This window comes from Prunus avium, chromosome 5, assembly GCF_965620075.1.
Source record: "Prunus avium chromosome 5, drPruAviu1.hap1.1, whole genome shotgun sequence".
Classification (NCBI taxonomy): Eukaryota; Viridiplantae; Streptophyta; class Magnoliopsida; order Rosales; family Rosaceae; genus Prunus; species Prunus avium.
In genome coordinates this window covers 21,918,140-21,942,553 of record NC_142288.1, presented here as the reverse complement: position 1 = coordinate 21,942,553, position 24,414 = coordinate 21,918,140, and the positions used below count along the sequence as shown (strand labels likewise).

Sequence of the window (24,414 nt, the reverse complement as noted above, 5' to 3'; positions counted from 1 at the left end):
GCAAAAATGTTTATCTTACTATTGTTTGATAAGAGATAATCTCTTAGATCATTTCCATTCAGCCCTTTTTGCCATGGCAAGAAGTGGGCCCATGAAACTGGGCAAGCCCGAAAGCAAGACTTGCCTGGGCAATCTAACTTCAACGACCAATTTAAATACAAAATTTTCAGAAAAAAAAAAACCAGAAATTTCAGAATTTTTTTCTTCTTCTATAAATACGTAGCTATGTTTTTCACTTCCCACACTAAAATCCTTACATATTCCTCTCCTTATATCTCATGTAAATATTGATTGCCCTTCGATTACCATGACAATGAGTGGGAATGCATCAAAAAATTGCTACGATAGTCACCATGAATAGTGTTTGTTTTTACTTGCCCTTTACCATAGCACAATGGGGTGGAAGTGCTCTTATTATGAATAATTGTATCTAAATTATGAGACGAAAAGGAGAATTCATACCTTTTGCTTTTTTAAATATCAAACTACAAGAAAGAGAAGGTTTTTTACACACACACTGCTGAGTGCTGACACATATAGAGATTCAAATCTAAGACAACTGGTTTGTAATTCAAGGTTCCTTTTTACTGGACTAGACCTCGTTGGAGAATTTGGAATTGAGTGCAAATAGCTGAGTACACTGCCTTGTAACTTCCCTAACCCACATATGGATTAACCAATATATTTTAAAATACATAATCAATTTCACAAGATATAATATGTCGGAAATCTTTGATAAGAAAAGACAAAAAAATCCAAAGGCCGTCCATTTACAATATCATTGTTATTGTAACACTCATGCCATAGTATAGCATAAAAATCTTATTATAAAATTCAAACACGTAAACAGACATCTTTTATCCTTTAGCTTAACGTGAAGAGAGAGAGAAAGTGTTGAAAACAAAGGGAGGTGATGAGACTCTGACGACGGTTGAAGATGGAAATGCAGAGAGAGAAAGAGAAAGAGAAAGAGAAAGAGAAAGAGAGAGAGAGAGAGAGGGAGGGAAGTGGGAAAGCTACTAGACTTAATTTTTCCTTCAGTTGAAAGCTTTCCTCCTCAATCCTCATCCTTGGTGTCTCTGCAAATTGCAATTTACCAGTCGCTGTCGCCATAAATCTCGCTCCCCTTTATATCTCTTTGTTTCACTTTTTTTATTATTTATTTTTTCATAGTGATTTTCCATTCTTCTTCTCCTTGTTCATGGCTCTCCGGCTCCCATTTGGGACTAAGCTTTCTGGGTTTCTTGGTATAAATTTAGTTTGATGTTAAAGATTGAAACTTGCTATATATAAAGCAACAAGTCCAGAGCCTCCTCTGCATACGTTACTCTCTTTTCAGTCAAAAACCACAAAGCTTCCCTTTTTCTTTCTCAAGCACTGCAGAGGAACTAAAAGCTTTTTCAGGTACCTCTCTCTCTCTCTCTCTCTCTCTCTCTGTGTGTTATTTTTATGTTTTTCCTTGTAGAAATTTCTTCATCTCAGTTGATGTTTGTAACATTTAAAATCTTGGGCTTGCAAGTTTATACAGTTTATGTTTTTGGTTTGGCTGTTAGACAATAATTTTCATTGGAAACACTTTCCATAGAAACAAACAGAAAATGTCTCTTTATTTGATTAGTGCTTTAGCAAATTAGGAGCTAATCACACTTACAGAGGCAGCCACCGAGCTGCTAAAATTGAGGTAGCACAGAGTAGAAGATACGTTGGCTTGAATTTCCTCCTTTTTTCTTTTTCTTGTTCTATAATTTTTAATGAATTGCTGAAAAGTTAGTTAGGTGTTCCAACTTTGAAGGTAAAAGATTTATTGGGAAATGAATTGATGGCCATGGCCTGTCTGTCACTCGAGTCATGACTAGCAATACTTGAGGCTAAAGTTCCATCTTCAGAAGGAATCTACGATTTTTCCTCCAAATAAACAAATCATGTTAGGTGTGATTGTTGAAGAAAACACATGGTGGGACAACACGTTTAAAATAATTTGCACACTACAAAAACATAAGTACAAAACACACGTAAAACAAGGACACAAACCAAAGACAATATTGCAGATTGCATATAATACAATCATCTGTAGAACAGAAGATTATATGTTCAACTGGTGTTTCTCTTGACTTGAGTGTGCACTTGGATATAAACTTTTTTATGCTTATTTGTTGTTTCTTCTTGGTTAGGTGCGTGACATTGTTTATGTGTTTGGATTATAGAAAACTGTCCTTCTCAGGGCGAAACTTGTGCAAAAAAATTGATTCTCTATTCTTACATTACAAGTCATGTTTATTTATTCATGTCTTTCATTCATTTATTTTGGGCGAAATTATTTCAAAGTACCAATATTATGCTATCCAAGAGACAAATAATTGCATTATTATTGGGGTCATCAGGTTTGAAACTAACACAATATTATTGTATGCTGTGTACTAAGCTGTTCATCCCCACAGTTTATTTTTCTTTTTATTTATTCTCTAGTTTGATGTTAATTTGGTGTTATATGCTATAGCCAAGCTCTCCCAATTCACTCATCATGGCAAAGATGACACCAGCAAAAAGCCCTATGCCGAAAAGTCCTATGCCAAAAAGTCCTATGCCAAAAAGCCCTATGGTATGTGAGAAGTACGAGACAGGCTGTATGTGGCATTTGTATGGCCTCTTCAACTTCCGTCAAGGTCATTCTAATAAGAAGCGGCTTTCACATAAGAGGCATACAAACAGACTGGGTAAGAATTTTTCGTTATGCTGTACAATGACAAATGCAAGACAGATGCAAGTCTTTATGAACTGCTTGTACTCACCCAGCTGCCGTATTCGATAAAATTTTACATGCATAATTGTGAACTAAACAATGCTGAAGCAAGATGATAGTGTTTGTTTTCGTCGTTTCACGAAGTGCTGATAGACTTATCAAAGAGTAATTAAAAGTACTGAATAAGATATACCTTGAAATTCTTTTGCAGTATTGAAAAGATCATTGTACTTTGTTATGATTTCCTATTATATTTATGCATTTGTTTTATATTCTTCTAATTATTATATTCAATAAGATTGAAAAGTTTATCTATTTATTTTTCTTTGTATGTAGATGATGGAAATTTTAAGACCAAGCTTGATTTGCTTAACAAAATGGACGAGAATGGCCGAAGCATGGTTGTAAGTTCCATTAGGCTCGTTTCTTCTATACTTTTTCTTCATTTTGGTCTCTTTTTTATTTAATGTTCTCTCACGGTATTGACCGCTGGCTGGTTACTTGATCAATTAAAGCATTAGAAGAATTAACTGATTAGCAACTTCAATTGTTCCAGGACAGAATGAAGAACAAAACTCAGACAGTTGATTCTGATATGGCAAGTAAAAGAAAGCTGAAAGGAGAAGACTTGTCCACTGAGCCGCAGATGAACAAGAAGTTTGCTACTGATGAAGGGGAAGATCTACCATCTAATTCCAAATTTGTTGGTCATTTACCAAAAAACAATGGAAAGACTAGCAAAACGCGTCAGAGATCCCATGAAGCTAAGCATCAAAAACATTCTAATTCAGTTTTGGTGGAAGAACCTTTGAATAAGCTCAACTCAGCAGCACTGCCAGAAGTATCTAGCAAAGAGGTACATAGCAAAAACCGACGAGGATGCGGTTGTAAAAGTATTGATACCGTGAAGCATGACCAACTTAATGAGATTAATCTTGTGCCAGTACAGCTGAATGCAGCTGAGGCCATCATAAATCAGAAATTCATTGATGGGGTGAACCACCAGTCTAAACAATTATTAGATGCATTAGAAATTTTGAATTCGAATAAGGAGTTATTTCGAAAACTCCTACAAGACCCAAATTCTCTGCTAGTCAAACACATCGAAGACCTCCGAGACTCTCAGGCAAGAACACATCAGAGTAAAGATCCCTGTGAAGCCAACATTTCAGAATATCGGACAAGCAAAGCAAGGCAATCTGAAGGTCCTTCCAGTATTCACACGTTGAAATCCTGTGATATTTACCCGTCTCAGGAAAATGGTGAGTCCGAGTTTCCAGAGAGAATAATAGTTTTAAAACCTGGCCCACCAAGCATGGAAATTTCTTCAGAGAGTATCAATACCTCTCTGCAAAGCTTGAGAAATAATGGGCAGAGTGACACACCTGCAAATTCCTCCTTTAGCCGTATAAAGAGGAAACTGAGACATGCTATATCGGAAAGCAGAAAAGAGCAGCACTCCAAGTCAATCGATGGTACACTAAATACATCTCCCTGCCAAAGCACAGGAGATGATTGTAAAGGAAAGGGTATGAAGATCATTAGAAGCAATTCACCTAGTGTTGATGTTGGAGGAGTGACCAAGTCTTCTCTTGATATCAAGAAAAAAGAAAACATAGGCAAGGTGAAACAATGTGAATCAAGTATTGGACATGAAGCTGCATCAACCAGTGGAAGTGGTCTTGGAAACTCAAACAATTCGCTTGTTAGCCAACCCAAGCGAGAGGAATCTGAAACTTCTGTGGAGGCTGGGAAACATCTCTCAGAATTGTTAAACAATGGGAACAAGGAGAAGAGCTACTTTGAAAGGCAGGCACAAAAAACATGGGGAAGGGTGACGTCATTTCCTGAGTATGACTTCTTGCCTGCATGTAATCCGGTAAGGGACTGGGAAAATAGGTTTCTTAACGAGCAAATGACATTTTCACCCTACAGCAATTGCCAAATGGTATATGAGAACAAGTGGAGGCTTCATAAAGAAAAGAAAGCCGGCTACTCAAGTCCATTGAGGCAGGACGTAGAGGCCCTGCCTGAAAATAAGAAACTCGATGATCAATTGCAAGTTTTTGATACACGGCCAAATAATCCATCTCCTGCAGGCTGTGTCCAAATTGTAGAGAATGATAACACCTTGCACCAAGGAGAAACCAGTTCTTTAGAAGAGCCCTCCGAATCTGAAAGCGCAGACAAATTTGATACCATAAAAGCTAACAATACTATCCGCCCAGGAGAAACTAATTATTTGGAAGTTCTATCCAAACCAGATTGCATGGAGAAGACCAATACCACAGAGACTAATGATACTTCATGCCAAGGAGAAACTCAGCATTCAGAAATACTGACTGAACTAGACAGCACAGATCAGAGCTCAGAAACAACCAACATGTACGAGGAAGAGGAGTGTTTTAAGAGATCCAGACAGGTAAAGTGCCCAAATTGATTTTCTCTCAAATTATATTGGAATTATTCTCTCTACCACCTGTTCTGTTCTTTGTCCACTTTATGCTGCCAAAATATGTGCTTTATTACGTTGTCTTGTTACTGATCTTGAGATTTTTCTGGATTCACCTTTTGAGGATCAGCCATTAACATCTTCACCGGATGTTTTTCAATTAAGCCCTTCAAGTATTCAGAGAGTGGAAGATTCTGATTGCATCGAAGATAAAGGAGAACAGCCAAGTCCAGTTTCTGTACTTGAGCAGTTTTTTGTAGATGCCACCAGTTATGCAAGCACCATATCTGAACCTGGTACACCTTCATCAGGATCTACCGGTTTTTCCTTTTTTTTCTTTTCTTCCTTCTTCCCAATTCACTTCATGTAACTGAGTTCAACCATGCCATGCAGCTGAAGAGCACCATCCTGCTCTTCTTGTGAAGTCCCCTTTGGAACCTGAAACCTCGTTTTTGAATGAACATGAATATATCTCTGAGTACGTGATGGCCATGCTGCAAGCTTCTGGCTTGAATTGGGATGAGCTCTCGATGATGTGTCAATCATCCGATCGACTGCTTGATCCATTCTTGTTTGATGCAGTAAAGGTGCAGCCTAACCAATTCCATGGTGATTGTATGCTCCTCTTTGACTGTATAAATGAAGTCCTTGTCGAGGTATGTCATACTCATCTTCCATGCTCCCCTTGGGTGTCATTTATCAAGCCAAATGCCAGAAGAAAACTTTGCATTGAGAAAACTGTGATTCATGAAGTGATGAAGTCTGTGCATCCATCACCGCATACGATGCAGCAAATTGTTGAAAAGGACATAGCACAGTCTGGAATGTGGCTGGATATCCGAAATGATGTTGAGGAGACTGTTTTTGAGATGATAGAAGATGTTATAGAAGGGCTGATCATGGAAACCATATTTTAGCGGCTCTTGTGAAAAATTGTATATTGCTATATAGCTGTACTTTGGTCTGCATTGGACCAAGGAAATCAGGGCAAGCTTGGGTAGGTTAGACCAACTGGTTTTAAGTCACTTGAGAAATGTATTGGACAATTTGAACGAATCATGCAAACCCAAGGTTACTACATGGGGAGCTGGTATCAGGAAGCTTCTTGCAGATGTGCATAAGATCGTCATGGGGTACCCTTGGATCAATTGTAAGGCTCAAATTTTGCGTATACTCTGTACAGTTTATATTAAACTTCTGATAGCTACTAAATATAGGCTCATGATCCTATACAAAGTGCACAGCCTTTCCCCCCCCACCCCGGATCTTTTGACTCTCTCCATCTTTTTCCTGTTAAATAGAGGAGCTCAATGTTATATCAAGCTAGATTATAAGCCTTGTGATGTGTGTCTACGAAATGCGGCATTTCAAGCTAGCTTAGAAAAAAGAAGAAAACAAATACTATGAAAGGTTGAGTTGTCGATGCATTTATTTCGAGTTTTCCTATTTAAACCCCGCACTTCTCTTTGTTCATCTCATATTCTAAGTTCACTCGAACTTTTAATTCAAATTTTCACAATTTATAAGAAAACCTCACTATCTTCCCAAACTACCCCTAAATACACACCAAGCACGAAAAAAAATTTAAAAAAAAAAAAAAAAAAAAAACTCATCAACCTCACACCCCACACCCCACACTCGAATCCTAAAATCTTCAAGTCCATCTTGCAGTTTCATACTAGCATTTTGCAGGCATTACTGCATCATTATTCTTTTGCACCCGAATATTTTTTTTTTTTTTTTTGGTAGAACAGGTTTTATAATTTTTCAATCTAACATGGTGTGATAAATATTTTACAAGTAATAGCTTACAAGTGTAGTTGTTTTTCATCAAGAATTTTGTTCCACTCTAGAAAACGGATTTGACACATGCTATTTTTATGTATATTTTCTTATTATATATATGTTGTACATGGATGCAATAAACACTACGTTTATATTATTGAGGGCATTATGTCAATTTAGGAGATGAATAAAAACAGCAAGCAGAAGTGTTGGGCCGTGGGTGTGGAAGAAATCTGTTAATAAAAGAAAGAGAGGGAGAGAGAGGTGAGGAAGGAACGCAAAGCTAGGGGAATTTGTAATATCCTCTCCCTCCCTATCCACCTATATTACTCTCACAATCCCAATTTAGGGTTTGTAAAACTTAATATGACAATAGGGTGTAGATGAGTAATCTGACAATAGGGTGTAGATGAGTTTGTGTTTTTCTAAAACTTAATATGAAGAGTGGTGGGGTGTGTATATAAATGTATTAAGATTAAGTACTAAGTTGGATGACCTTTTTTGTCTTTTTACTCAATAATAAAACTTAAGAGCTTAATGATTTAAGTATTGGAATGAACAAAGAAAAGTGTGAGGTTTAAATAGAAAAATTCTTTATTTTTTTCATTAAATGAGCTGTTTATTTTTCTTAGATTAACACTCTGGATATTATTTCTAATGAATCAGAGCCCTTTTTCTTTTGGTAAATGAAAAATCAGAACCTTTCTATGTTTCCATGTATGGGAAGCATTTATTGCTGACATCAATACTAATAGTTTCTCTGAATTTAACTTGGGCTGAAATTCTATGTATCTTCATTTTGAAGAGGCAAATTAAGCATCTGATCCATTTGACACATGTTGCATATACTGACCCTTACCGCAGTCAGCAACAAATAACTTTTGTTCATGCGTTTTGTAATGATATAATCAACCCTTTCTTTATTCATTTATCAAATATACACTGATACATACGCGTATATATAATATCATATATATACAATTACAGAGGACCAGGAGCTTGGATGTTGCAGTTTGTGTAGGAACAGTCTTGCATGCAACTTCCCATTTTCTCTTTATCTGTCAAGAAAAAACTGAATCATTTTTATGAGAGAGAGAGAGAGTTAAATTAAGAACTATATAGATAAAGAGTCAGAGGGTACTGTGGGAACCGAATTAAATCAGAACCCTAGGTCAAATAATTCCTTTCATTTGGGGATAATTTGACCTAATTGGGAATTACTAAACCTGATTGGAAGTTTCTCAATTTAATTGGGAGTTATCCAATTAAATTGAGAAATACCTAATTAAGTTAAAAACTGATTTGATTCCTACCACAATTCCCAATTAAATGAGGAGTTACCTAATCAAACTGGGAATTGATCGGATACCTACCACAATTAGGGATTTGATTTAAATCCCTAATTAATCAAATCCTTAAATATACCGACCTCACCAACCCCACCAACCACACCAACCTCACCAACCTCATCAAGGCCCCCTATTAATACTTGGCCACGCACAAGGAATGAGGTACGTCAGAATTACTACTAAAACTCTGCATAGAATATTCCTCACAAATTCTAGCCACCTCCTCTCTCTCTCTCTCTCTTTTACATAAGGCTCCGGCCGCCCAATTTACACCTTTCATATATATCTCCGTACCCTATTTAGCTATTGATTTTTTCCTAAATCAATTGAACTAACTTAGGCATCGGAGGGCCTTTGGCCAACACCCCCCGGGTGTGGTCCTCTTATCCGATTTAGTTTGCAGGGAGAAAGAGGCGGCGAAGAAGAAAGGGGGAATCTTTCCAATCGAATATTCTTGTGGGGAAATTTGCTCCCACAAATTGGTGCTTTCATTGAGAGTGCGAAATAATACTCAAAGCGTGCTCCAAATCCATTTTCCAATCCACCGAAGCCTTCCAAACAACCATGGTTGGAAGCAGGAAGACGACGGGCAAAACCGCCGAGATGGCTCGATTCCCGACGGCTCAAAGCCACTCCATCCATGATCCGGCGATCGACATGGTGGCACCACCACCGCTCACTACCGTGCCACCTACCGGACTTGCAGTTCAGACCACCGCCGTCGCCATGTCAACCCAAGGCCCTGTGGCCGGATCTAGCCACCTTCATGGCGCCACCGCCGAGCATGGCGGAACCTCCCATCAGGGTGGGCTCATTGCCGCCAACTTGGGCCCGATCTTGGAACAACTTCAAGCGTTCCCTCCATTGCCTCCACGCTCGACACACGCTCCCGGGTACACCTCCCATGAAACCCTAGCCCGTATGCAGCTGGGCTCCACACACTTCTCTCCTCCCGATCCACGAAGTCAAGCAGACCTTAATCTGAGAGTTGACCAACTAGCTCAGAGAATGGACGACCAAAGCAATTTAATGAGGCATCTCCTCAACCAAATCAATTTGGTTCAAAACCTTGGCCTTGGACAACCGGGCGAAGAGAGAAGGATGGACAAACGCGCCGATAGGTAGCTCGATGGGTACCAAGCAGGTCAAGCAGGAGTAAGTAATCTGACAAGAGGGACAACAACGTGATCAGCTTGCCAACATGTCACAAGCATCCGCAAGCCACACTCAGAGCAATGTGCGAGAAAGGCTCGGTCCACGACTAGACATCCGCGCCCTTCTGGGCCCGCAGGGAAACGTTCTTCAAAGGCTAGGCTCCCAGGGAAGTCAACCTAACAACCATCGCAATGTGGATTATGAAGAAAGGCGCTCCGCTGCCCACTCGCAGAGGAACATTCACGAAAGGCTAGGCTCCCAAGGACGTCAACCTGACAACCATCGCAATATGGATCATGAGGAAAGGCACTTCGTTGCACAGTCTCAAAGAGTATATTCTCGTCGACAAGCTACAAAAAATCCTTCGCAGGCACAGTCCACCAATACGTCGCCTAGGCAGCACAGCTGAGAATGTCGAACCTTGCGAGTCAATGAGGAAGTTAATCAGCGTCGCCCAAGTCGCGAGGGTCGCCAACGTGACCAACCAGCAATGCATGCGGAAGACGTTGAGAAACTTGTGAATGACCGACTTCGAGACTTGAACATCGGCGGGAACTTCGAAGATGCACTACGCAAGGAGATGGACCAGGCAAACTCTATGCCTTTCACCGCCGAGATTGAGCAGGCTGCTCCCCCGAAGCGATTCTCAACGCCTTCGTTTACCCACTTCAAAGGAGACTCCGATCCTGAAAGCCACCTAAAATACTTCAAAAGTGTCATGATCCTCCACAAGGCCGACGACGCGTTGATGTGCAAGGTGTTTGTAATGACCTTGCGAGGAGCAGCTCAAGACTGGTTCCACACTCTACCATCCGGGTCAATCAGCAGCTTCAAGGAGCTGGCATACGTCTTCACCAAAGAATACACGTCTTACCGAACAATCAAGAAGAACCCTGACCACCTGTTCAACCTACGCAAGAAGTCCGACGAATCCCTTCGAGACTACATGAAGAGATTCAAAACAGAAAAGGCCAACATTGTAGGATGTGACGATCGGATCGCGTCCTCTTCTTTCAAGAAAGGCCTTCCAGCTGAACACGACTTATACCGCGAGCTGACTATCGCTCCCAGCCAGACTTTGGCAGAGGTCTTCGCGACCGTGGAATGCTATGCGCTCTGGGATGATGATCGAATCGCCGCGAAGAAGTCTACTAAGCAGGAAGATCAACCGTCTAAGCGGGCAGGCCAAAGCAGCGACGGGTTTGGCAACAGGAACAAGGACAAACGCAAGTCACACCCACAAGGGGACGCTACGGCAGGAGAGAACTACACAAAGTTCTCCATCCCCATACATCAAATCTTAGCCCAAGTGAAAGACAAACCTTGGGTAAGAAGACCGCCACCCTTGAAGGGAGATCCGGACAAGAGGGATACCAGAAAATACTGTGCCTTCCATGGGACGAACTGGCACACTACAAACAATTGCTTTGCTTGGAAGACGCATCTTGAAGAACTCATGTGAGAAGGTCACTGCACGGAATTCATTGCGAAGCAGGCCATCTAGCAGATTGAAGATCGCGACACCGCCAAGGAGCCACCTCAGAAGGTCATAAGGATTAACACAATCCTAGCCGACTCCGAGGAGTCTGGGCTGACAAGCAAAGAAAAGAAGAGGAAGATCAAACATGACACTATGATCTCCCAAATCACGACCGACCTTCCACCAACGGAAGACGACCCTGTGATCGGCTTCCAGAAGAAAGACTTGATCGGCCTTGACATGCCACATAACGACGCCTTTGTCATTAGCATTCAAATTGCTCAAGTCATGGTCGACCGAATCCATGCAGACAAGGGCAGTGATCGGTGCATATTTACATATCATTTTGTACCCTTCTAGCTTATGATTTGGTTATGTTTTTTTGAGTTAAACTTGTGCTTTTAATCCTTTTTGTGTTTATCTTTCAGTTCATTGAGCTTTAGGTAATAAAGAGGGCTTTGGATAGTAAATGATGCAATCCATGCATGTTAGGGCCTAATTTGGATGAATGGATGAAGAGCTTAAAGACAAACTCAATTTTGGCTACAGTCCCCTGCCAGCCCAGTTTCGTAGGTCATATTGCAAGCTTTGTTTCAGCAACCTACATAGCTCGGATGAGGCCACATTCTTCATGAAAGTTGTTCCAATGGGTGTATACTATAACATATCCGAAATTCAGCCCCATTGGATAATTGTGGAGTCTGTTACCTAGCAAACACAGAGCCATGCTCAGGATGGATTTTATCAGCGCGCAAAATGAGTTAGCAATTTGTTTTGGCCTTAACTTCCTCCTCCGACCTTGGATTGGCCCAAATGATATATGGCTGGAAAGAAGACATTCTGAACTTCAAGTTTGAGTGCTTAAAGTCTTAATTTGCTTAAGGGAAGCCCAATTCGTAAGCCCTTGAAGTTGCTGGTCATGCTGACCTCAGGATGAGCTATTATTTCTGGTTGGAAGCTTGGTCATGGTGACATGAAGATGAGCTAGGGCTGCTGGTGGGATTTATTAGTGAAGTGCATCAACCATTTCAGATTTTATAATGGAAGTGTTGTATGCATTAGTGAAGTGCATCAACCATTTCAGATTTTATAAAACAAAGTGTTGTATGCATTAGCCATACTTAATTCAGATTTTCAGCTTCCTTAGGCCTATATATAGTGAGGTTTCCCAAGCTTGTAAACACACCCCAAGGGGGGGAGCTCTCAAACACTTCTCTAGAGCTCCCTTCCCTTCTCTCCCTCAAATTCTCTTAGTTTCTCTTTCTAGTTTTCAATTGTTGTAATGAAATCTTTTGTGTTGAAATTTTCCTTAAGTTTTTCTTAGTTCCACTTTACTTTTCATTATGTAAATTCTTTTCTTTAGTCTCAAGTTTGATTAGTTTCCAAGTTTCAATTATGGTTCATGTTCTTATTCATTATGCTTATAAGTTAATATGCTAGTTTGAATGATTGATCACCATTAAGGCTTGCATGTTAGCTATCTTGGTTTGAATTAAGAGTATACACCATGCTTTAATTCGAATTGAACTATGAATAGGAAGAGTATGTATGGACATTCGACAACAGGGATTAGATACATGCTTGGTTGTTTAAATTGTTCTTCTATGCTTAATGGGTTCCTAATGCTTAATTTTAGGTTAGACAACAAATGATCAAATTAGGGAATTAGGAACACAAGGTTATGACCACACACCATGGCTTAATCATACATTAGCTAGAATCAATCCGTTAATCTAATTGAACTTGGGAACTTATCTGCTTGAGTTAGTTATTTTCTTTCTTCCTTGTTTTATTTATTTCCCTTCTTTTTTTGTTTCTATTTTGTGTAGGGAAACTAAATTGGATCATTCAATCACCAATCCCTGTGGAATCGACCTCGCACTTACATATGCTATACTACCAACGGTTCGTGCACTTGCGAGTATCACAAGTTGAGGATGCAGCTTAATCCATTTTGGTGGAGCTAAATCTACACAACAAGGGGGGGAGCTCTCAAACACTTCTCTAGAGCTCCCTTCCCTTCTCTCCCTCAAATTCTCTTAGTTTTCCTTTCTAGTTTTCAATTGTTATAATGAGATCTTTGTGCTGAAATTCTCCTTAAGTTTTTCTTAGTTCCACTTTACTTTTCATTATGTAAATTCTTTTCTTTAGTTTCAAGTTTGATTAGTTTCCAAGTTTCAATTATGGTTTTTGTTCTTATTCATTATGCTTATAAGTTAATATGCTAGTTTGAATGATTGATCACCATTTAGGCTTGCATGTTAGCTATCTTGGTTTGAATTAAGAGTAGACACCATGCTTTAATTCGAATTGAACTATGAATAGGAAGAGTATGTATGGACATTCGACAACAGGGATTAGATACATGCTTGGTTGTTTAAATTGTTCTTCTATGCTTAATGGGTTCCTAATGCTTAATTTTAGGTTAGACAACAAATGATCAAATTAGGGAATTAGGAACACAAGGTTATGACCACACACCATGGCTTAACCATACTTTAGCTAGAATCAATCCATTAATCTAATTGAACTTGGGAACTTATTTGCTTGAGTTACTTTCTTATTTTCTTTTTTCCTTCTTTCATGTTCTTTGTTTTTGTTTCTGTTTTGTATAGGGAAAATGAATTGGATCATTCAATCACCAATCCTCGTGGGATCGACCTCGCACTTACATATGCTATACTACCAAACGGCTCGTGCACTTGCGAGTATCACAAGTTGAGGATGCAACTGAATCCATTTGGTGCAGCTGTATCTACACAACAAGTTTTTGGCGCCGTTGCCGGGGATCGAACCCGGGTCACCCGCGTGACAGGCGGGAATACTTACCCTAAACCCTAAACCCCAAAAACTTGTTGTGTAGATTTAGCTCCACCAAAATGGATTAAGCTGCATCCTCAACTTGTGATACTCGCAAGTGCACGAACCGTTGGTAGTATAGCATATGTAAGTGCGAGGTCGATTCCACAGGGATTGGTGATTGAATGATCCAATTTAGTTTCCCTACACAAAATAGAAACAAAAAAAGAAGGGAAATAAATAAAACAAGGAAGAAAGAAAATAACTAACTCAAGCAGATAAGTTCCCAAGTTCAATTAGATTAACGGATTGATTCTAGCTAATGTATGATTAAGCCATGGTGTGTGGTCATAACCTTGTGTTCCTAATTCCCTAATTTGATCATTTGTTGTCTAACCTAAAATTAAGCATTAGGAACCCATTAAGCATAGAAGAACAATTTAAACAACCAAGCATGTATCTAATCCCTGTTGTCGAATGTCCATACATACTCTTCCTATTCATAGTTCAATTCGAATTAAAGCATGGTGTATACTCTTAATTCAAACCAAGATAGCTAACATGCAAGCCTTAATGGTGATCAATCATTCAAACTAGCATATTAACTTATAAGCATAATGAATAAGAACATGAACCATAATTGAAACTTGGAAACTAATCAAACTTGAGACTAAAGAAAAGAATTTACATAATGAAAAGTAAAGTGGAACTAAGAAAAACTTAAGGAAAATTTCAACACAAAAGATTTCATTACAACAATTGAAAACTAGAAAGAGAAACTAAGAGAATTTGAGGGAGAGAAGGGAAGGGAGCTCTAGAGAAGTGTTTGAGATTTAGCTCCACCAAAATGGATTAAGCTGCATCCTCAACTTGTGATACTCGCAAGTGCACGAACCGTTGGTAGTATAGCATATGTAAGTGCGAGGTCGATTCCACAGGGATTGGTGATTGAATGATCCAATTTAGTTTCCCTACACAAAAAAAAAAAAAAAAAAAAAAAAAAAAAAAAAAAAAAAAAAAAAAAAAAAAAAAAAAAAAAAAAAAAAAAAAAAAAAAAAAAAAAAAAAAAAAAAAAAAAAAAAAAAAAAAATATTTGATCGGTGCATATTTACATATCATTTTGTACCCTTCTAGCTTATGATTTGGTTATGTTTTTTTGAGTTAAACTTGTGCTTTTAATCCTTTTTGTGTTTATCTTTCAGTTCATTGAGCTTTAGGTAATAAAGAGGGCTTTGGATAGTAAATGATGCAATCCATGCATGTTAGGGCCTAATTTGGATGAATGGATGAAGAGCTTAAAGACAAACTCAATTTTGGCTACAGTCCCCTGCCAGCCCAGTTTCGTAGGTCATATTGCAAGCTTTGTTTCAGCAACCTACATAGCTCGGATGAGGCCACATTCTTCATGAAAGTTGTTCCAATGGGTGTATACTATAACATATCCGAAATTCAGCCCCATTGGATAATTGTGGAGTCTGTTACCTAGCAAACACAGAGCCATGCTCAGGATGGATTTTATCAGCGCGCAAAATGAGTTAGCAATTTGTTTTGGCCTTAACTTCCTCCTCCGACCTTGGATTGGCCCAAATGATATATGGCTGGAAAGAAGACATTCTGAACTTCAAGTTTGAGTGCTTAAAGTCTTAATTTGCTTAAGGGAAGCCCAATTCGTAAGCCCTTGAAGTTGCTGGTCATGCTGACCTCAGGATGAGCTATTATTTCTGGTTGGAAGCTTGGTCATGGTGACATGAAGATGAGCTAGGGCTGCTGGTGGGATTTATTAGTGAAGTGCATCAACCATTTCAGATTTTATAATGGAAGTGTTGTATGCATTAGTGAAGTGCATCAACCATTTCAGATTTTATAAAACAAAGTGTTGTATGCATTAGCCATACTTAATTCAGATTTTCAGCTTCCTTAGGCCTATATATAGTGAGGTTTCCCAAGCTTGTAAACACACCCCAAGGGGGGGAGCTCTCAAACACTTCTCTAGAGCTCCCTTCCCTTCTCTCCCTCAAATTCTCTTAGTTTCTCTTTCTAGTTTTCAATTGTTGTAATGAAATCTTTTGTGTTGAAATTTTCCTTAAGTTTTTCTTAGTTCCACTTTACTTTTCATTATGTAAATTCTTTTCTTTAGTCTCAAGTTTGATTAGTTTCCAAGTTTCAATTATGGTTCATGTTCTTATTCATTATGCTTATAAGTTAATATGCTAGTTTGAATGATTGATCACCATTAAGGCTTGCATGTTAGCTATCTTGGTTTGAATTAAGAGTATACACCATGCTTTAATTCGAATTGAACTATGAATAGGAAGAGTATGTATGGACATTCGACAACAGGGATTAGATACATGCTTGGTTGTTTAAATTGTTCTTCTATGCTTAATGGGTTCCTAATGCTTAATTTTAGGTTAGACAACAAATGATCAAATTAGGGAATTAGGAACACAAGGTTATGACCACACACCATGGCTTAATCATACATTAGCTAGAATCAATCCGTTAATCTAATTGAACTTGGGAACTTATCTGCTTGAGTTAGTTATTTTCTTTCTTCCTTGTTTTATTTATTTCCCTTCTTTTTTTGTTTCTATTTTGTGTAGGGAAACTAAATTGGATCATTCAATCACCAATCCCTGTGGAATCGACCTCGCACTTACATATGCTATACTACCAACGGTTCGTGCACTTGCGAGTATCACAAGTTGAGGATGCAGCTTAATCCATTTTGGTGGAGCTAAATCTACACAACAAGTTTTTGGCGCCGTTGCCGGGGATTGGCAACATAGTTTGGTTCTATTTCTTTTCCCTACTTGTTTTATTTTTATTTTTCATTTTCATGTTTTTCTAGACAATTTCAAGTTTTAAAGTTAATGACGTTAATGGACAAGTTGTGTTTGTAGTCCAACAGAAAAGGACAATTGCCCAACAAGCAAGAGAACTGGGTTTAAGTCCCAGCTTACACAACCCATTGGTGCTTGTTGCTTTGAAGCATGGAATTGGATGTGTGTTGATTTTCCTTTTCATTTTAGTTTTTATTTCCTAATCCTTTTAATTCCATTTCAAGTTTGTGTGTTTGTTTTAGCAATTTATGATAGCTTAATAAAAATGGAGAGAGATGGCAACCTCAATCATAAGAATGGGAAGTGTGGAGCAATGGGAGAAGTCGCGACCTCCAAGTGCATCACATTCGACCTAATCGCTTCAAGGGGGAGCATTTCAATCCTTTCTCTTCTTTGAATTATGTTTCTTTCCGTCATTGTTTTTACCTTTTGGTCTGCGTTGAGTTCTTTGTTTTTCTGTGCTGAATCCAACCATATAAAGAACGTAAAATTTGGACTTACGGTTGGAAAGTTATAGCCTAAAAACTGAACAGAGGTCGAAGCTGAAAAACATAGAAACGAATCTGTCCAAAAGGTGATAAATAGGTGATAGAAAGTGCTGTTTGTGTTTTTCTTTGGTTTCTTGGTTTGTTTCTTTTAGTACAACAATTTATTGAGTTTGTTTGAGTTTGTTTAGAGTACTTAGTTCATTTTCGTTTATGGTTTGTTGTTTCATTTTATCTTAATTTGTTTTTATTTCTTATCTTAAAAATTTTTAAATAAAAAAAAATAAAAAATTTCATATGAGCCGACTTATGGTAACCCCAGTGAGCACTTCTGTTAATACAGTGTCTAGGAGTTCTTTAGGCGACACCTTCGGTGTCTAAGAAGTTTGGGTTTTAAGCGGGACCATTGTGACCCCTCCAACCTTCCCGGATCCCCTGGCTGTGTTTTCTGAGGCCCTTAACTGGTCATCCGTGAGTTGCTTGTATATTCGTGTGTTTTTAAATTAAGTTTTCTTTATTTTCTTTGTTTTCTTTTCTGTTGAGTCTTTGTTTTTGTTTTGTTTCTGTTTTTGTTTTGTTATGTTAGTCTATTTATTTATTTACGTGGTATGGTTAGTTAGTTTATTTCTGAGTGTTAAAACATTTTTTTTTTTTTAATTTCAAACAGTGCATAAAAAAAAAAAACAAAAAAAAAAAAAAACAAAAAAAACAAAACAAAACAAAAATAAAAACAAATAAAAAAACAACATCATCATCATCTTCTTCATCTTCTTCATCTTCATCTTCATCTTCATGGCATGCCTCTATTTTCTCTTACTTGCAGAATCTGCAGCAGCTCCACATGGTCCTCATTTTTTCTCTGCAGTGCTTCCACGTGCTGATTGGCACAATAGAGCCGCTTCTGCAAGTCCGCCACCATAGCCTTCAAGGAAGCTATTTCCTCGCTCATCGCGGCACACTCCCGTGTTCTCGCCAGCAATCGCATGCCCAAATTGGTAGCCGAGACCGCGTGGAGTACAGTTAAATTGTGGGACTCCTCCACCGCTGCCTTGTCAGACCTCTGTGCCACATGCAGATGATCTGTCGGTGTGAGCTTGTTACCAATCATGCCTCCCAGCAGCGCTGCTCTGTTCGGCATTGCCTCAGAAAAGTTCGGTATTATCTCAGCAAAGTTTGAGGCCGTACCGTGATGATATGTGGAGTTTGGGAAGACATGGTTTGGAGGAACCCTTATCTGCGCATTCGGTGGCGCAAGGGACAATTCAAGGTTGAGATCATCAAGGTGAGTGCATGAGGATGCCATTTTTTTTCTGTTTCTGGATTTTTTGATGTTTTTCCTTTAGTTGCAGGAAGAAATGCTGGGTATCATCCGCTTGCAGAGGTGTGGTTTAAATAGACATATGCTGATGAGAGAGAGCCAACACCATTTCGGATTTCCCGGGCATGCTCGACCTAATCGCTTCAAGGGGGAGCACCTTTACTTTCACTTTACTTTTCTTTTTTCCGTGTTTTCTGGTGTTTAATGTTTTTGCCCGTTACTTTCATTTTCTAGAGCTTTGTGTTTTTGCTTTTCCCTTTCGGCTATCATCTTTATCTTATTTTAGTTAGGGAAATGTGTTTTCTTTTCCGTTTGTCGTCTTTGTTTTCTTTTTTTTTTCTTTTTCTTTCTGCAACCTTACTCTTTTATTTCCGAAACAAAATAACGAAAATACAAAAACAACAAAATAAAATAAAAACAACAATAATGCAGTAGGAAATCATTTCTTCTCGGTGCTTGGTGTCTCGACCATTGGAGCTTTGAGTTTGGCCCTCTGGCTGTCCTCTTCCGGGGCTTCACGCACAGCTTCTTGGGGCTCATCACTTGAGCTCCCAAAGATCGCAATCTTAGCTTGAGCGTAACTACTCTCGCGATCTGCTTGTTTGCGTTTACCCGGTCGGTCTAGGTCCTCCAGCTGTTTTCTCATGTCGCGAGAGTACAACTCTACCATTTTTGATAGGTTTTTATTCTCGTCCCGCAATACTTCTAGCTGGTGTCGATTCACCTCCACTATCCTTGACCTCTCCCTTTTCAAGCTTTTTATAGCAGTCTGACACTCCTCAACCATACTTCGCTCCGCCGCCAACTGACCTTTCAGCACCTCTACCTCATGGGACTTCGCAAGTAGGCGATGACCCAAACTTGCGACTGTTGCCGTACTCTGCACGCTCAGTGCCAGGGCATCGCTCACGACCCGGTTGTCATCCCTTGTCCCCAGAACACGTATATCTTTAGGAGTCACTAAATTTCTAGCCACTCCAATGGCAACATCGTTGTCCAGGAGTATTGAGTCAGTTACTGTCACAGGCCCCCGTGCGGAAGCAAAGTAGGGCATCCATATTGGTGCCGCTGCTTGGCCTCGTGTCTGAGTCGGTGGAGCTAGGTTGAGATCCAACGAAAATGGGTAGTTAGAGGCCATTTGATTTCTCACTCTCTTTTCTTCTTTCTTTCTTTTCTCTTTTGTGTGTTTCTGAGTTTGTTTTTTTTTTTACCCTTTCTTTTTACCTTTTATAGACTTAGTCTGCTAAACCCTAGCCGCTGCGGTTCTGAGTTCTGTGCGGCCCTTACGGCTTATCTCTATATGTCGCCGCACCCGTTTCCCAACCCCCCTTAATTGCATTTTCACCTTTCACCACCTTCTAGTGAAAAAGTCGTCCCGCTTCACCCAAGAAGCCAATAATTCTGGCTTGGGGGATGTGACTGTTGCCTCTGCACGCCGACACGTCCCTCACCCCTTTCACCCGTGACGCCCCAGGAACCAAGGCATCAGGGACCACACACTTTCTTTTCAGAAATCCCGCCTTCGCACTCCCAATTCACGTTTTATTAAATTAAAATAAATAAATAAATTAATTAATTAATAATAACATGTGGGCTTCAGATTTCATTGTGGGTTAGGTTTTCACCGTTGTTTGGGTTTCAAAGTGGGTTAAATTCACCGTGGTTTGTGTTTCAAAATTGTGGGCTTTGGGCTTCAAAATTTTTTTTGGGTTTCAGAATTGTGTGATTAGGGTTTACTGTTTCATTTTTTTTGTTTGTTTGTTTGTTTGTGTTGTAATTTTTATTTTATAATTATTTTGTTTTTGTTTTCTTTTGTGATTTTGTGATTTTTTATTTATTTGCTTTAATACCTTTCATTTGTTGTTATGACATTGTTTGTGGCTAATTTTTAAACATTGAGGACAATGCTCATTTCTAGGTTTGGGGGTATTGGAGTTTAGCAAGTAAACTTGGTTTTTCTTAAAATTATAATAAAAAAAAAAAAAAATTTAAATTTCGTTCTTGTTTTGAATCTTGTTTTGTTTAGTCACTTTCCGAACACATTTGATGAGATTGTGATAAATGTTGCATGACTTAAATAAAAAATTGAATTTTTTTTTTTTTTTTCCTTGTAAATTTTTATTGTAAAAAATAATAATTAATTAATTAATTAATTTGGCATCGTTCTAGCATGACATGTTCGAAACCTTCTTTGCACTTGCCATTTGTTTCATAATTTTCCAATTAAAGGATTTGCATGATCTAAAGAATTGTATGAATCATAAATTAGACTTATATAACCATATAATGTGAGCTTTTGAGCCTTGTACTTCATTTCATGAGTGTTATATACACATACTCTTAATTTCTTGTCATCTAAGTTGTTGTTTGATCTCATTATTCATTGATTTGGTTGAACACTTAAAAGTCATTCATTCTTTTGCAATTTGATCTCATGACATTTAAGAAATGATATTAAGGCCCTCTTTGGATCGTTTGTGCCTTTCAAGCTAACCTTATGCATGTTTAAGCATGACTTTCCATTGTTAACCATTTTGAGCCTACATGTAAACCTTTTCTTTCATTTTACCAATTATATTTCCTCGCCTTAGCCTGAAAAACAAATATTTACCTTTCTAAGGAACTCATGAGCTTTAATTGGGATGTGTTTTTCATACTAAGTTTGGGAATTGGTGTTACATTTTGAAAAAAAAAAATCACACAATTGGTGAAAGAAACGAGAAAAGTTGTGATTAAGTGGTGGTTGAATGAAATTTCATTTTTGGGTTTCATTTTTGGGCCTTCAAAATAAATTGGTGTTTGTTCAATTCAAGGAAAGGAGTATGAATCATTGTAAATGAAGGTATAAGGAGTTTTGATCGTGTAAAAGAAAAAATCTAATCGTGATGATTCGAAGTCTTGTAAACAATTGTTTTATGCTCTTATATTTTGAGTTTCTTGGACTTTGTTTTATCCATACCCTTCATTTCTTACTCACCTTACACCCTTGGCCCCATTACAACCTATGCTAAAGACCTAAATTGATCTTAAATGTCATGTGGTTGAATTGCATTCATTTTTCTACTTTTAAGTGTTTGGCATCCTTCTTGAGATCATATTAATGCAAGTCCTTCATCTTTTTATTTCGAGTTAAGTCCTTATGGTTTAACTCTAACCTCATGTTTATAACTGAGTATTGCATTGTAGCCTTCTTCCGAGTGATTCATTTGTGAGAGGACAACTTTGGTGAGATTTGAAGTTGAACTTGTGCTTTGTATGATTTTTGAAATTGTGTGAAAACTAAGATTGGGGAATTTGTTGCATTTGGCTATCACACTACCACACTTTGAGCATGTTATGTTTTGAACTTTGCCGCCTTGTAAATAATGTCTAAAATTGAGCTTTTAAACTTTTGAGTCATGTGCATGAGTCATTTATCTTCATAAAATGTTCGGAAAGATTGTTTTGAGTTTTTATTTATTTATTTTTATTTTTATTTTTGTTTTGTTTTTGTAATTATTTTTGTTTTTGTTTTTTATTTTGCTTACGGACTAACAATCTTTTAAGTTTTCTAATTACCTTGTTTTACAGAGTCAGTAAAACGTTTGTGGGTATCGTATCTGTTAAACCCTCAGGAGACACAACTCCTCCTACTAGGGATGCCTAGAGGTTTAAAGGCTTGTTGCATATGCTCAATGCAATCGAGTTACCTACGAAAGTGGTCTAGTTAACTTCTTGTTTGTTTTTATCTTTGTTTTCCTTTTGTTTTGCTCGAGGACTAGCAAAATCTAGGTTTGGGGGTATTTGATCGGTGCATATTTACATATCATTTTGTACCCTTCTAGCTTATGATTTGGTTATGTTTTTTTGAGTTAAACTTGTGCTTTTAATCCTTTTTGTGTTTATCTTTCAGTTCATTGAGCTTTAGGTAATAAAGAGGGCTTTGGATAGTAAATGATGCAATCCATGCATGTTAGGGCCTAATTTGGATGAATGGATGAAGAGCTTAAAGACAAACTCAATTTTGGCTACAGTCCCCTGCCAGCCCAGTTTCGTAGGTCATATTGCAAGCTTTGTTTCAGCAACCTACATAGCTCGGATGAGGCCACATTCTTCATGAAAGTTGTTCCAATGGGTGTATACTATAACATATCCGAAATTCAGCCCCATTGGATAATTGTGGAGTCTGTTACCTAGCAAACACAGAGCCATGCTCAGGATGGATTTTATCAGCGCGCAAAATGAGTTAGCAATTTGTTTTGGCCTTAACTTCCTCCTCCGACCTTGGATTGGCCCAAATGATATATGGCTGGAAAGAAGACATTCTGAACTTCAAGTTTGAGTGCTTAAAGTCTTAATTTGCTTAAGGGAAGCCCAATTCGTAAGCCCTTGAAGTTGCTGGTCATGCTGACCTCAGGATGAGCTATTATTTCTGGTTGGAAGCTTGGTCATGGTGACATGAAGATGAGCTAGGGCTGCTGGTGGGATTTATTAGTGAAGTGCATCAACCATTTCAGATTTTATAATGGAAGTGTTGTATGCATTAGTGAAGTGCATCAACCATTTCAGATTTTATAAAACAAAGTGTTGTATGCATTAGCCATACTTAATTCAGATTTTCAGCTTCCTTAGGCCTATATATAGTGAGGTTTCCCAAGCTTGTAAACACACCCCAAGGGGGGGAGCTCTCAAACACTTCTCTAGAGCTCCCTTCCCTTCTCTCCCTCAAATTCTCTTAGTTTCTCTTTCTAGTTTTCAATTGTTGTAATGAAATCTTTTGTGTTGAAATTTTCCTTAAGTTTTTCTTAGTTCCACTTTACTTTTCATTATGTAAATTCTTTTCTTTAGTCTCAAGTTTGATTAGTTTCCAAGTTTCAATTATGGTTCATGTTCTTATTCATTATGCTTATAAGTTAATATGCTAGTTTGAATGATTGATCACCATTAAGGCTTGCATGTTAGCTATCTTGGTTTGAATTAAGAGTATACACCATGCTTTAATTCGAATTGAACTATGAATAGGAAGAGTATGTATGGACATTCGACAACAGGGATTAGATACATGCTTGGTTGTTTAAATTGTTCTTCTATGCTTAATGGGTTCCTAATGCTTAATTTTAGGTTAGACAACAAATGATCAAATTAGGGAATTAGGAACACAAGGTTATGACCACACACCATGGCTTAATCATACATTAGCTAGAATCAATCCGTTAATCTAATTGAACTTGGGAACTTATCTGCTTGAGTTAGTTATTTTCTTTCTTCCTTGTTTTATTTATTTCCCTTCTTTTTTTTGTTTCTATTTTGTGTAGGGAAACTAAATTGGATCATTCAATCACCAATCCCTGTGGAATCGACCTCGCACTTACATATGCTATACTACCAACGGTTCGTGCACTTGCGAGTATCACAAGTTGAGGATGCAGCTTAATCCATTTTGGTGGAGCTAAATCTACACAACAGGCAGCACAGCTAATATCCTACAGCTGGCAGTCATCCTGCAGATGGGATTGGAAGCGAAGATCAACAAATCAGCCAGATCGCTGACTGGCTTTAATGGTGCAATAATGGTTACCGTGGGCACGATAGACCTCGACGTCTACTACCCACCTGTAATCAGCTCACAAACATTCATGGTCATTAATGAGGTTTCACCATACAACGGCATTCTGGGCAAACCATGGATCGGTAAGATCAATGCCATCACCTCTGCCACACATCAGAAAATCCGCTACCCAATCCCTGGGGGCGGTGTCGGTCAAATCAACAGCGATCAGGCAATGGCGAGGAAATGCTCAACCCAAGGGCTGAAGAAAAGCAAGCAAACGCAATTCCTCCCTGTAAGTCAGGCATATCTGGAGGAAGTTGAACAACCGAATCTCGCTCCCTTATAGCAATTAAAGCGTCAGGACCAAGTCGAGGAAATTCGTCCAGAGGTCTCTCCTGAAGAAAGATGGAAACCTGAAGAGGACGTCAAGCTAATACCCTTGGATCCTAACCAGCCAAACAGAAAAGCGCGGATCGGC

At 38.5% G+C, this 24,414-nt stretch overlaps 2 protein-coding genes across 3 annotated transcripts; both read left to right on the top strand.

The window, feature by feature from the left end:
- Window positions 1-853: 853 nt before the first annotated feature.
- Window positions 854-6,530, top strand: LOC110762491 (uncharacterized). 2 transcript variants are annotated; one of them, XM_021965136.2, is made up of 6 exons: window positions 854-1,404; window positions 2,498-2,714; window positions 3,077-3,144; window positions 3,297-5,162; window positions 5,323-5,488; window positions 5,586-6,530. In XM_021965136.2, exons 2-6 carry the CDS (start codon window positions 2,522-2,524, stop codon window positions 6,107-6,109), a joined length of 2,817 nt encoding a protein of 938 aa, XP_021820828.1. In that variant the 5' UTR covers window positions 854-1,404; window positions 2,498-2,521; the 3' UTR covers window positions 6,110-6,530. The 2 variants fall into 2 exon arrangements, with proteins under 2 accessions (XP_021820828.1, XP_021820829.1); XM_021965137.2 differs by lacking the exon at window positions 854-1,404 and having other exon boundaries at window positions 2,504-2,714; window positions 3,302-5,162.
- Window positions 6,531-9,971: 3,441 nt separating this feature from the next.
- On the top strand, window positions 9,972-24,282 carry LOC110762483 (uncharacterized). The gene is made up of 4 exons (XM_088253784.1): window positions 9,972-10,460; window positions 10,557-10,808; window positions 10,989-11,280; window positions 23,852-24,282. Exons 1-4 carry the CDS (start codon window positions 9,972-9,974, stop codon window positions 24,280-24,282), a joined length of 1,464 nt encoding a protein of 487 aa, XP_088109910.1.
- The last annotated feature ends 132 nt before the right edge of the window (window positions 24,283-24,414 follow it).

Bases quoted from the DNA above. Each gene is read 5' to 3' on its own strand.
- LOC110762483 (XM_088253784.1), top strand. From the start codon at position 9,972: ATGCATGCGGAAGACGTTGAGAAACTTGTGAATGACCGACTTCGAGAC. The intron at 10,461-10,556 runs GTAGGATGTGAC...GCTCCCAGCCAG, and splicing joins AAACAGAAAAGGCCAACATT to ACTTTGGCAGAGGTCTTCGC. The intron at 10,809-10,988 runs GTAAGAAGACCG...GCCATCTAGCAG, and splicing joins AAGTGAAAGACAAACCTTGG to ATTGAAGATCGCGACACCGC.
- LOC110762491 (XM_021965136.2), top strand. From the start codon at position 2,522: ATGGCAAAGATGACACCAGCAAAAAGCCCTATGCCGAAAAGTCCTATG. The intron at 3,145-3,296 runs GTAAGTTCCATT...CAATTGTTCCAG, and splicing joins AGAATGGCCGAAGCATGGTT to GACAGAATGAAGAACAAAAC. The intron at 5,489-5,585 runs GTACACCTTCAT...CATGCCATGCAG, and splicing joins AAGCACCATATCTGAACCTG to CTGAAGAGCACCATCCTGCT.